This window comes from Desmodus rotundus, chromosome 5 (genome assembly GCF_022682495.2).
Source record: "Desmodus rotundus isolate HL8 chromosome 5, HLdesRot8A.1, whole genome shotgun sequence".
Lineage (NCBI taxonomy): Eukaryota > Metazoa > Chordata > Mammalia > Chiroptera > Phyllostomidae > Desmodus > Desmodus rotundus.
Window position 1 is genome coordinate 119,235,238 of NC_071391.1, and position 14,028 is coordinate 119,249,265.

At 44.4% G+C, this 14,028-nt stretch overlaps 1 protein-coding gene across 1 annotated transcript in view; it reads left to right on the forward strand.

Moving 5' to 3' along the window:
• Window positions 1-3,401: 3,401 nt before the first annotated feature.
• The window catches only part of GALM (galactose mutarotase), a 49,059-nt gene continuing 38,432 nt past the window's right edge, over window positions 3,402-14,028 (forward strand). Inside the window, exons 1-2 of the mRNA XM_024552913.4 lie at window positions 3,402-3,834; window positions 12,210-12,364. Coding sequence (XP_024408681.2) covers window positions 3,645-3,834; window positions 12,210-12,364 — 345 coding nt within the window. The 5' untranslated portion in view covers window positions 3,402-3,644. The remainder of the gene's footprint in view (window positions 3,835-12,209; window positions 12,365-14,028) is intronic.

Below are 14,028 nucleotides of genomic sequence, written 5' to 3' on the forward strand. Positions count from 1 at the left end.
ACTGCTTGGTGCTAGCGAATTCTGAAATAATCCCAATATGACTGATCACCTTTGGGCAACCCTGAAATTATACCTAACTTGAGACCAGTGTAGCACTTTGTTTCATCCAGCACGGACTGGTAACAAATTTTCAAGATTTTACTGAAGTTTTCATGGAGGATAGAGATGAGCATTTATTACATTAGACTGTCAACTCCTTGAAAGACAAGGATAATGTTTTACTTACCAATATACAACTGGCACTTAGCACAATGCCTGGCACATACTCGTTGAATATTTGACAAATGAACAACATGTCATACAGCTAAATATAATGTGTCTTCCTCAGTAACTTCTCACCTGTGCCCATAATGTCTTCCCCAGCAGCTGCTCCAAAAATTTTTGATGAAAAAGAGTTGAATCAAACTGTGAAGAATCACACTTCTCATGAACCTGCTGGGATTCTCCCAGGTACGAGTTTTCCATCTTTGTTTTCCAGATGCAAGTTGTTTCCATCTGAAACGAGGTGTAGTGATGTTTAGGTTAGAAAGAATATATACAAGGCAAAATATTGAGCCAGAGAGCCAATAGTTGAGTAAACAATAGCAACAATCAAATGTACCCCCAGAAAGATAAGGCGTGATCTAAGTGCGTGCTGAGTGCCGAGTGAAGGGAACCGGCAGTAAATATTGTTGGAGTTCAAAGCAGGAAGAAAGAAAACAGGAAGGTGGTACTGTGTCAATCTGACTGAAAACAATCTACTCTAGGTCTCTTTAGAGATAAACGCTGAGGCAGTGTGAGTTGTTTTTTTATTGTTTTATCTCAGAGTTTCCTCTGCATAGCAGCCTGTCAACAGCTGAAGGCTTTGGAGCCAGCCATTTTCATGGGCCCAGAGTCTGATGGGTCCCAGGAACAGCTCAGCTGTAATTTCTGTGTAGAATGAGAAAGTGGAACCCAGGGTCCCGGGGCTCAAATGTCCTCATTTCTTGGCTCCCCAGCACTCAGCTAAGGGACTTACCTCCAGCTGAGAAAAGTGACAGAACTTATTCTTCCCCTATCCACCCATATCTGATGGAAAGAAAAGTTACCCACTCTAAGTAACTCCTCCTTGACATAAATGCCACAATTCCTACTCCCTTTACCTCAGGGTGTTACCCTCAGCCCCTATACCCAAAATAAAAATAAATTATCTGCTAGGATTTGACAATGTTTCCTTTTCAAGGTGACTAGTTTGCTTCTGATCTAATCCAACCTTGGGGACTAGGAAAATGGGATATTTTAGTAAGAGAAACCAAGGTTTGTGCCTGTACAGCTGCCTTAGCACAAGGTAGTCCCACTTGGCACAGTATGTTAAACCCTTAAAGGCACAAGGAATTGAAATCAGGAAGTGTGCTCCTTACATCTTAGACATCATGGTATGTTTCATTTTCTACCAAGCCAAGCTACAAGACTTCCCCTAGCGACATTTGGGTTTGGCCATTCAAATGCATTTATTTCTTCCCAGGGACAACATGAGCTTGGCAGAACATTGAGAACGGGTGGCTGAGAAAAGAAAATAAAGTCTTCCTGCTCACAGAAGAGATTCCAAGACCTCCTTGCTAACACAGCATAAGCAAAAGGGCTTGTGTATGAATCAGCCATAAATGGTAAGTGGGCTGATGAGGGTTGCAGAGTTCATGAGCATTTCTGATGAAGCCGCACGCAAGAGTGCTTATCGATTATTGTATGTGTGGTGCAGTCTGTAATTTGACTTGCTTGGGTCTTTTTATTATTATGTGTTATGCTTCACCGAAGCCTGTTGCAAGCTCTCATTTTCCTTTGCTATCAGAATTCCCCTGCTTCATGAATGAGAATTGAGGCTTTGTGGCAAGAATGCTAAATATTCTTTCCAACTACACAGACAGAAAGGGCCAAGAGACAGTTATGTTTTATCAGCATCAGATTCCAGAAACATGATCCCAATTCTCCTAATTTCTTAGTCATAGATGCTTTTGGCACTCCCCACAGTCTAGTTGGACCCCCCTCTGAAGTACCTAGGAACCAAACCAAAAGCAGCATCAAGCAAAGATGCGATGAGTATGCAGACCATCAAGTAAAACATGTCTTTAGGCTTCCAGCATCCTTCCTTCTGCCCAAGGCCCAGTACTGTCTAGCATTGTCAGATTTAGCAAAGAAATATATACACAGGCTCCTGTATTTTTATCTGACAATCCTGTTAAGGCCTTTAGTAGCTCTATTTAAGTCCTCTGCCACCAGAGCCTATTTTGGGAGTAGAAAAACACTGAAATTAGTCATCAAAACTTAGAGCAATATTTTTCAAGGTTTGTTCCCAGAAAACCTGCATTAGAATAACCTGGGGAACCTGTGAAAAAGACAGATTCCTGAGTCTCAGCCTAGACTCACAGAATCAGAAAGTCCAGGGACAGGCCTGGGAATATGCATCGTAAAAATCTCTGCAACCTTGACCAGTGTGGCTCAGTGGGCTTGGTGTCATCCCACAAATCGAAAGGTCGCCAGTTCGATTTCTCATCAGGGCACATGCCTGGATTGCAGGTTCGGTCCCAGTCGGGACACGTGTGGAAGACAAGGAATTGATGTTTCTCTCTCAGATCAATGTTTCTCTCCCTCTCTCTCTCCCTCCCTTCCCCTCTCTATGCAAAAAATAAAATCTCTGTAAATAATTGTGAGGCATACCAAGGCATGACGATTCTTTAATGACCTAAGTGTCTTTCCCAGCAGTACACACTTATAGCCTTTTCCTGCTTGGGGAAAGGAGATAATGAAAGTACAGTATCAGATATTTATGAGGACCTTCTTAAATATTTCTTTTCTTAATCCCACGTTAAAGGCACTCTGGGCTTCAGGAACAAGTGCGGGCAGATACCCTTACCCAGTCCCCTGAAGGCAGAAGTTTGTCTCTGATCACCTCCGAACACACCTGACCACCTACAACACCCCTGTCCAGTCTGCCACTGCAGGCCGGCAGTCCGGAGAGCGTTTGGGCGGCGGCTCCCGCAGAGACGTGGAGGGCTTTGCCCTGTGTGACAAACACAATGGATCTTCGGTCAGTGTGTACTGTGCCAAGAAGCCTGCAATTCCTTACCCCTTCTCTAAACCACCCCTGTACTTCTTTCCCTCAGGATCGAAGAGCTAACTTAAAGCCAGAATTTACCGCCCCCCTCCCCCCAAGATCTGTCTCACTGTCTCTAATTCTGCTTTCTGCATTTCCCAGCATTTAATCTGAAAGTCAGCCAGCACCATTAATGAACAACAGCTCATTGTCCGTGGAGAACCTTAGGCCGGACCAGAGACCCGGGTGGAATCCTGCAGGTTCAGCCTTGGGTTTAGAAAGACTACAGGCCCCAAAATGCAATTTCACCTCCCAAAGACTACCATTCCCAACATGCAATGCATCCAGGGTTAGCAAAGGAAGAGAACTACAAGCAAGGGTGGAAATTTTGCATTCAGGTGACGTTTAGGGAAATAAACTATTAGAAAGGCCCCAGAGGATATTTTTTGCAGGAATGGTCACTCCCTGGATCCAGGCAAGGACGGGGAGGAGTCTGTGCCGTGTCCCACCCCTTCTCCAGTAAACTTCTGTCGCTACAAGTTCAGCGGCAGGATTTCGAAGCTCCAGGAGCAGCTGCACACCCCGAGTTTTCCCCATGGTTTCGGTGACCACATCGGTGTTTGGCGAGCTGCCCTTTGGGGCAGGGACAGTGGAGAAGTTCCGGCTGCAGTCAGATCTGCTGAGAGTGGACATCATTTCCTGGGGCTGCACCATCACAGCCCTGGAGGTCAAAGACAGGCAGGGCAGAACCTCAGATGTGGTGCTTGGCTTTGCCGAGTTGGAAGGTGGGTTGAACTCTGCCCCGGACCACGGATGGGCCTCAGACCCACCCCGCACACTCCCCGGATCAGACCGCTCGGTGGGCGGGGATCCTGGGGAAGGACAGAGCTAGGGACTGTCAGGAGCGCTTTGATCCCGCTAACTCACTGTGTTGTGATCCAGTGCTAGGGAAAAAAGACAAAATGAATGGAAACGGCTGTGGGACTTGGCCTCTGGTTATCCATTCAGGCTTTGCCTCAATTGATTTGAAAAGTCAGTTGAAGGCAAGATTAAACTCCAGCAACTCTGGAGCAACCTTTAAACTGTGTGATCTTCATGAGGGCTGGAGAGGAAAAAGCAGGATAGGGGGGTGTGGCTCCCAGTCCCTTCCTCTTGCCCTTTCTCAAGAGGGAAAATCGAAGACTTGCCTGTTCTACTTCCTTTTTCCTTCATCAGATTCTCTTTGAGGCATGTTTGTTTCAGAAATGCTTAGGGAGTGCAGACAGCTTATCCCCTTTGATCTGGGTGGGGTTACTGCTCAGCACACCCTGGCTGCTCTATAGCTGTGCACAGAATGGAAGGCAGAAGACCTCATTGTCTAGAAATGAGGTCTCCTGACTAGGGTGGACTTTCATTCTGTTGGAATGCCAGGACAATTAAGATCACGTAGTAATGCATGCATCTAAAAACTGTTAATTCAATGATCTTATCCAATGAAGACAGACAAGGTCCCCCCCTCATGGAGCTGCCCTTTAGCCAGGGACATAACCGTTCGCCAAATAATTGCATAAATAAATAATTACAATTGCAGTTAGGTTGCAAAGCATTGTTAGTGCTCTCTTTGCAGTAAGGGTGCAACTAGACAGAAAATGAGGTTTGAAATCAAGTTGGCAATGAAATAGTGTTGAGAATTAACATCCTCTGCTCAGTGGTAGAGGCGTGGACAAAATCTGCCCAGAGAGGAATTTTGAAGTTTTCCTTTAGGTGTGTCTTTCTGTCTGTTTGGTTCTTTAGATCTGTCGCATGGCTCATGGTTACAGGCCAACAGAAAGCTCGTGAGAGTGTTGGTTTTCCCTTAGGAGACTGAAATTTGCTCAGTGTGTTATAGGAATATTCCTGAGGATCCTATTCCTTCCCCTCTGGTTGTGTTTGCCTTGGAGCTTCCACGGCTGGACTTGGAGAGGGGGTAGGTAATCCTCAGCAGAATTTCTTTGGTAACTTCGGCAAATCTTCACAGGAGGCTCAAGGGTGAGAAGGTGCAAGGATATAGGGAAAATCAGCTCCACATCCCCTTGAATTTCTGGGGGTGAGGGTTCACATCTGTCTTCAAAGTCAAGAAGGTTGACAAATGACAAAAGAGGATTTCTTAAGGAAGGAGGAGAGCAAAAAAAAAAAAAAAGAGAGGATTTCTTAGAGTCATTTTGCTGAGTCACCTCTTTCTGTTAATAGCATAACCATTTTTTATGGTTATGCTGACACAGAACAATAAAGAGATTACTTGACTGGTGCAAAATTGCCCGTGGAGTCAAAGAATTAAGTATTGGGTCTCCAATTGCAGAACCAGGAAAGAATTGGAGATGATAAGCTAAGAGCACCTGTTTGCATCACCTCATTTCCATCTCTGCCTTATCAGCATTCAGGAGGTAACCACCCTCCCCCCCCCCCCCACACACACACTCAATTCATACCATTTTTATAGCTGGTGTGAGTCACACGGAGCTTAAAGAACACCGTGTCTTTCTGGAATTCACATGAGATGTATGTCATGCTGACGGCACCTGGGAAGCACCAGGCATCGAAGTGCCGATTTGGTGAGAACATTTATGCAATTGTCTCTATGAGTCTGTGACTTTTGTGGGCATCCAAGTGAAAGAAAATATTTTCCTCAAATGTTCTTAAAGGGGAGAAAAAACCCTCACCCCTCAGATCCCCTGACTTGCACTGTGTTACCCCACATGCTAGCAATACCTCTTGAGAAAGTTAAAAAGCATTTTCTTAACCAGGAGGCATCACGGGCTTCACAAAAAGCATCGGGAGAGAATTTTAATTCCTATGCTATAATTTAGATAACTTACTTATTTTAAAAGGAAATGAGCTGTTTTTAAAAGAGAAGTTGGGATAAAGCCCTCAGGCTGTAAAGTTACACTTTCTAATATATTCAGCTCTCGTTGAGGTTGTTGCAGGTGGGCCTTTGTTCCCGTTTTAAGGCCCTGCCCTTCAAGTTTTTTGTAGGCTCTTTTCGTATTGCCAAAATAAAGACGCCTTCATAACAAGACACAAAATTGTCTCAATCAGTTTACAGTCAAGGCTACATGACAATATTTTGGTCCAGGTTGGGCCTCACATGCTATGGCAGTGCACCAACCATCTAGCCTAGATGTGTCGCAGGCTGTACCATCTAGGTTCATGTAAGTGTGCTCTGTGATGTTTGCACAGTGACGAAAGCTACCGATGGGTCCCCACCGACAACCTGCACAAAACAGTTGTGTGAAATGGCTGTCTGCTATTTCTATCAATTCTAGTGTATTGAAACTCATGTTAAGAAATTGGCCACCGTGGTTGTCCTCAAGCCAAGACTCTGGGTAGCTGGGGTACAGGGATAGGAAGGAGACTTAATTTTCACTATAGAGTCTTAAAGAATGTCTGAGTATGTACCGCATTCTTCGGACTATAGGACACACCGGACCATAAGATGCACCTAGGTTTTAGAGGAAAATAAGAAAAACAACCCCACTCCACCGCCGCCCCCTCTCCTGCCCCCCCAGCGAGGCAGGTGCGCTACATTTGGACTATAAGATGCACCCCCATTTCCCTCCCAAATTGGGCAGTGCGTCTTATAGTCCGAAAAATACAGTAAATGCCATACAAACAAACAGAGGCAAATAACTTGAAGCAGTAAGATGTGACAGAGTATGGGGTTACCTTCATTATTATGTCCCCAAAAATGTTTTGAGCTATGGGGAAGAGCTAAGCACGGAGAATTCCATGAGACATGGTCCTTTTGTAACTGCCAGGTTAGGTGTGAACTATTTCCAATTTCCCAGATAGATTATGTAACCTGCTTGGGTGATGGCCATGACCTGCGGTCAGAATGGCTCAATTTCTCCCTGGGAAAATGAGATTTTTCTTCTGTAGCATTCTAAAGAGGTAGATCATATGATCTTTTAGTTGATAGGCTGGGAAAAATAAGTCATGCCTCCTGTGAGTTTTTCAGCTGGGGTGTTTTTTAGTGTGTGTATTTAAAATATTTGTAATGTTTAAAAAATATTTTATTTATTTAATTTTGGAGAGAGGGGAAGGGAGGGAGAAAGAGAGGGAGAGAAACATTGGTGCGAGAAATGTTGATTGGTTGCCTCTTGCACGTCCCCAACCAGGGACCAGGCCCAAAATCCAGGCATGTGCCCTGACTGGAAATCGAACCAGCGACCTTTTGGTTCACAGACTAGTACTCAGTCCACTGAACCACACCAGCCAGGGCAAAATATTTTTAAATGTTTTTCATCCGCATGTCCCATCTACAGTCATTATGATTTCTTTCAAAACCTATGATGAGAGTATTCGCTTATAAGCCACAGGTACAAACAATACCCATACAATCAATGCAAGTCCTTCCCTTCTGCCTCCCCCCTTTGACCCGATTACCACCAGACACCCAGCTATGACTGCATGAGAGCCACTATGGAACACTAGAGAAAATAAACTAGTGCTCTTAGAAAACCTGATCATAAGAGGGAGTACCCTGAGGAAAAGGGACCAGTGTAGACGCTGCAGTTTAACATTATAAATGCCCAACAATGCCCTCATAGCAGCGTTGAGAATTCCTGGTTAGATCTGCTCTGTTCCTTAAAGCAGTGTGACCTTCAGCAAGTGATTTAATCTCTCCAGACCTCTTTCCTCACTTAAAACAACTGGATAATGTTGATTAAATGTGCTATTGGCTCTGATAGCACCTAACTATGGTGAAGAGTTAATCAGTCTTATCTTCTTTCCTTCCTTTGCCCTCCCCCCAAATATTTTCCCTCACACTACTTGAACTTTTTATTTCACTTTGTTAACACTGGGGGGGAAAATGGCATAGACATTCATCTGGGACAGCCAGCAGCCATTTAAAAATATATAAAATATTTTGGATCCTTGAAGTGCTCGTCATTAAACTAATGTGTGTGTCCCTCAAAAAGCCATAGGAAGGCGGATCAGGGTGTGGAGGTTTTGGCTGAGACTAGGGAGCAACTTTATTTGAGACTTCAGGGCACTCTGGCTAATGTTTGGCTGTCTGAGGTGCATGTTGTAGCTGGGATCCTTGGGAGGCTAGAGGGATGGAAAGGACCATACCCCATGGGTAAGCACTTATGACTGTGGCCTGGCTAGTCCCATGTTCAAAAAACAATAGACAAACTTTTCCTTTGCCCTTGATCCTACGTCGACATTCAACTTGGTTAAGTCAGCATTCCTGGCTTGACCCAGAAACTCCTTTTTTCATAGAAAATAGTACTTTCTGCATTTCAAACAAGCATTTTAGTCATGTCCTATGCATAATTTGGGGACTGTCACATATTGTAATTCTAATTTGATATAAAAGTTTACTAACATGTGAAGACAGTATAAAATCCATTTGTTCCAAAGAGTTTTCCAGCTCTGGCTGGTGTGGCTCAGTGGATTGAGAGCCGGCCTGCAAACTCAGTCCCAGTCAGGGCACATGCCTGGGTTGCTGTCCAGGTCCCCAGTTGGGGACATGTGAGAGGCAACCAATTGATGTTTCTTTTGTACGTTGATGTTCCTCTCCCTCTCTTTCTCCCTCCATTCCTCACTCTCTAAATATAAGTAAAAATAAAAACTAAAAAAAAAAAGTTTTCCAGAGACAATTGGGAGCAGTGGTTTCTGCTGTCCTTACAGTTTAATCCTTAAAAATGCTTCATCTAAACCAAGGACTAGCAAGTGCTTCATATCTCCACGAGCTTATTAATAACCATTTCCGGTTGAGACAATTCTTGCAAGCCCACGAGGCAGCAGCCTTGCTGTTGGGTTTGTCCGTGTTGCTAAGCTCTGACTGACAGAGAAAGGGCTCAGTGTGCACTTCTGAATGAATCATCGTAGGAGTCAAAAATAGATACAGCCAAACAATTTTTGAACAGAAATTCTGTATTCACATTTTTGAACTCCTGAAAAACAGACGAATGTCTACATCGTATGTCATCAGAGAAGTGCAAATGAAAATGAGACCTATTAGCATGGCCGAGGTTCAGAACACTGACACCACCAAATGCTGGCGAGAACAGGGAGAAGCAAGCGCTCACTCACTGCTGGTGGGGATGCAAAACGGCAGGGCCACTTTGGGAGACAGTGTCGTGGCTTCTTATAAAACGACACATGCTCTAACCATATGATCCAGCAATTGTACTCCTTGGTATTTACTTACAGGGGTTAAAAACTGATGCCCACACAAAAACCTGCACATGGGTGTTTATAACAGCTTATTCATAATCGCCAGCACTTGGAAGCAAACGAGACGTCTTTCGGTAGGTAAATGGATGAATAAACTGTGGTTCATCCAGACAATAGAATATTATTCAGTGCCAAGAAGAAATGAGCTATCAAGCCATGACACAACAGGGAGCACCCTGAAATGCATATTACTAAGTGAAAGAAGCCCATCTGAAAAGGTTACACGTTGTATGATTCCAACTATAGGACATTCTGGAAAAGGCAAAATTATGGAGGCAGTAAAAAGATCAGTGGTTGCCAGAGACTCGGGGGATGGGAGGGGATGAACAGGCAGTGTACCAGATTTTTAGAGTAGTGAAAATACTCTGTATAATATAACGGAGGATGCGTGTCATACATTTGTCCAAACCCATAGAATGTACACCACCAAAAGTGAACCCTACTGTAAACTGTGGACTGTAGGTGATGGTGATATGTCAGGGTAGGTCCATCAATTATAATAAATGCACCACTCTGCTGGAGGATGTTGATAAAGGGGGAGGCTGTGCATGTATAGGGGCCGGGGGTGTATGAGAAATCTCTGTACTTTCTGCTTGATTTGTCTGTGAACCTAAAACTGCTTTTAAAAAAAATAGAGTCTATTAAAAACAAAAACATGAAGCAAAAACCAAGAAAAGATGATTTGGCCCTTTGGGACTCCTTTGGTTACCTAGTCTAAGGAGTTTTAAAGGGACAGCTTCAGAAAGAGAGGAGAGTGCAGGGAGAGGTGGGAGCTCACAGAGGGATCCGCCTGGCCTGTGCTCAGAGACCGTAGTAAGATCAATTAACCAGAAAGCCTTGTGCTTTCCAAGTAATGTCATACTCAAGAACATGTACTTAGGAGCCAGACTGCTTGCATTCAAACCCTGGTTCTATCATAACTAGCTGTGTGTTTGGGGGCAAGCTACTTAACCTTTCTGTTCTCACTATAAAGTGAGGGTAATAATCATGTCTAAGTTACAGAAGCATTCTGAGGATGAAATAAGTTAAATGTAGAGCACTTAGAAAGTGACTGAGACTTTGAAAGCACGCAGTGTTCACTGTTAACAATAGTCTATGGGCAGAACTCTGAGGACCCATAGATTAACAAAGACGTGAAGCAGGAAAGACCTGGAAGAGAAGATTAATGTTTCATTTAGGCGCAGCCTGTTGAGTAATGGGAACCTGTGACCTGTAACTGGCCTGATCGGTTCAGGGTCCATACCCTCAGAGCCCCTCCAGCCATGGTGAAAGTGATTCATATGCTTGAACTGCATACTCTTCTGATCTGCAGTAGATGTGATGGATGCAGAGCAGTGCAGGGAAGGGAAATGGAATTCCAAGGGCATCTGAGTGAAAGATAGAACAGAAAGTAATCCTTGTGGTAATACAAAAACAAACTACCTCCAACCCTTAATCTCTGCCCATGTAATCTAAACTAAAAGATTATAGGGTTAGAGGAATTTAAAGAGAAGGACAGTACTGTGACGTGCCCGGGCACAGAGAGAGTTGTACGTACAGGACACTAGCCCTATTTCTTTCAAAACCCTCCTAGAAAGCTGACAACAGTTTGTGCTCATCAATACGCCATGTGGCCATCAAAAGGAATATGGGCCCTGACCAGTGTGGCTCGGTTGGGTGTCATCCCTCAAAGCAAACGGTTGCCGGGTCAATTCCTGGTCAAGGCACATGCCTGGGCCTGGTCCCCAGTTGGGACACATGGGAGAGGCAACCATTCAATGTTTCTCTCCCTCTCTTTCTCTCTCCCTTCCCCTCTCTCTAAAAATAATAAAATATTTTTTAAAGGAATATAGTAGGTGGATATGTGTAGTCACAAGGAAAGATCTTAAGACATTTGACAACTGAAAATGTTGCAGAACATGTGTATGGTATAATTCTCTTTACGTATGTATATAGGATGTGTTTGTGTATTTGTATTTGCTAATATGCTGTTAGCGTAAACACATGTATAAGTGCATGTGAGCAGTTTCTCATTACACTGTCAGCAGTGGTTATCCCTGGGAAGGAGAGGAGTGGAGAGGCAGAGGAGAGCTTTCATGTTTTGTTCTTCACTAAGCTTGCCAGATTCAGCAAATAAAGATACAAGATGCCCGATCAAATTTGAATTTCAGATAAACAATGAATATTTTAAAGTGTAGTATATGCCATGTATAACAATAATATGAACATACTTATACTACAATACTATTCATTGTTTATTTGAAGTTCATATTTAACTGGGTGCCTATATTTCCTCTGGCAAGACCAATCTATGTACTTGTGTATTAGTTAATGCTCTTTTTAATTTTTTTAAAATTTATTGATTGATTTTAGAGAGAGAGAAACACCTATTTGTTGTTCCACTTATTTACGCATTCATTGGTTGCTTCTTGTATGTGCCCTGACCAGGAATCAAACCCGAAGTGTTGGAGTATCTGGATGACGTTGCAACCAGATGAGCTACCCCGCCATGGCTATTTAACACTCTTTAAAGGACATTTTAATGTACTGATTGTATGATTTTTTTTTAATGAAAGGAGAAAGAAAGATAAGATTAGTTTCTTCTCAAGTCTACACAAAAAATAATTTTTAGTGAAAAAATTGATCAGCCTAGGCAAAAAAGCAGATTACAATGCAGCATGCATACTAAGACCCCAGTTGAATAAAAAAAGAAGGAAAGCATATGTGGGCATATGCTAGAAGACAGAAGGATGTACCTCAGAATATTAACACTGGTTTTCTCTGGTGATGAAAGATGATTTAAATCAAAGTCCTTTAAAAATGTTTACTGCTTTTGTAAAGGGAAAAGGCCATGTGTAGAGGACAGCATTTTTCTGTGTTTCCATGAGGATATGCTCCCAGGAGAAACAGGTGTGTAGCCGTGTGAGCCTTGCCTTAAGTTTGAAGTTTTCAAAAACTTTGCAATGCCATGTCCTTGCAGGCTACCTCCAGAAGCAGCCCTACTTTGGAGCAGTGGTTGGCAGGGTGGCCAACCGAATTGCCAAAGGAACATTCACGTTAGATGGGAAGGAGGTCAAGCTGGCCGTTAACAACGGGCCCAACAGTCTGCATGGAGGCATCAGAGGGTTTGATAAGGTGAGTGGGGGCATTGGGTCAAGTCCTCACCTGGCACACTTCACGAAGTACCTTCCAGCATACCTTCTGTTTACCAGGCACAATCCCAGGCCCTGGAGCAAATGCATGGAAAGGTGATTCAGGAAAGAGGTTGCTCCTGTGGTTCAGATGAGCAGAGGCACTGGCCCTGTTCCAGGACCCACCCTTGTCTAGCTCATCTGACTATAACAGGCAGCACAGCCCCGAGTGCAAGGAAGGACAATGGCCTTTGACTTAGGAAGGACAGGGAGGGACTTTCCTTAGGCACAGCAGGAAAGTGGATTGAAAATAATACCTAACCACTTACTTACTAAACAAGGTATTTGCATATATTATCTCTCACCCTGTATTATCACCAGATGAGACATCTGAGAGTCTGGAAGGCCACACACTCCTAAGCAGGCTGCCTGGCCAGAAGCCCTCATTCTTGTGCTCCGTGTGCTGCTGTCCACCACAGCCACCACTGGGGGTGCCTCCAGTCCAACAGCCCCTGGCCCCATGTCTATAAAAGCCCTCTGCATCCAGGCCTACCCTCCCATGACTCAACATTACCTCCTGCTCTCTCCAGCTTCCCCTTTCCACATTAAAACTCCCATTCCCCAAGTGAAACCCTGGAAAAACAAGGTTAGGAAAGCAAATTGATCAAACAGCTTCTCCCTGAAGTGGGAATGCCTGGCCTTCTGCTCCCTGGCTGGGTGGGAGTCAGCTGGCTAACCCCAAGTGACTTTCTTACGAGTCTAATTTCAGGCTGCGAGGGAGATAATTTCGGTAGTTAACCTGCCTTTCAATTATAGCACCCAGGTTATTTCCTGGAAAAGACAGGAATGCGTATGCAGTTAGGGCCACAATTTCTTCTTTCCTGCCTCTGACCACCACCTATCCTTCAGAAGGAAGTTGGTCACTCTCTGCTTCCCCTGCCCCACCAGCTTCCTGTCTGTGGACAAGACCCAGACTGCCCTGTCAGTTCCCTTTTGCTCAATGAGAGGACTCCTCACTCCAGGGAGGCACAAATCCAGAGGGCCTCTGGGATATGCCAGGTCTGCGGGCAGACCCCAGCCAGAGGAAGTTAGGCTCAGCCCTGCTTGGACACGGATCTTCAGAGGAGCCTCCGAACAGCACCTTGTTCCAGATTGTTCCTGTTCCCTCTATTCTCCTGTGGTATTTTCTGGGGTGTTGTTTAACAGGTTTGCCCTGTATGAATGTAGCGAGTATACATATACATATCCTTGAATGTAGCATGCCAGCTGAGCCCCTTCTGTGAACCAAGGCACATTATAGGATGGGGGTTTCTCGCTAAGGCTCACAATACAGTGAGGAAGTGGGACCCTTCCATAAACAAGCGCTATAGGTGGGCCACAGCAAACCCATAATGTAGCCACCAGTGGTGTGATAGAGGAACTGGGAATGGACAAGTTAATAGCAACGGAGGAGGTGGCGTTTGAGCGGCCCTTGAAGAAAGGGTAGCGTTTCATTCACTATGTTGCGACTGGAGAGAATGGCTATGCAACAGCCCAGAGGGAAGTGGGGAAAGACTGGGAATGTTTTTATGGAGCCACGGAAAGGTTTTGAACAGTAGGTTTTGATATAGTCCATGGGCACTGTCCTATGAACTTTGTATCGTGTTTCCTCTCAACAGTTACTGAATA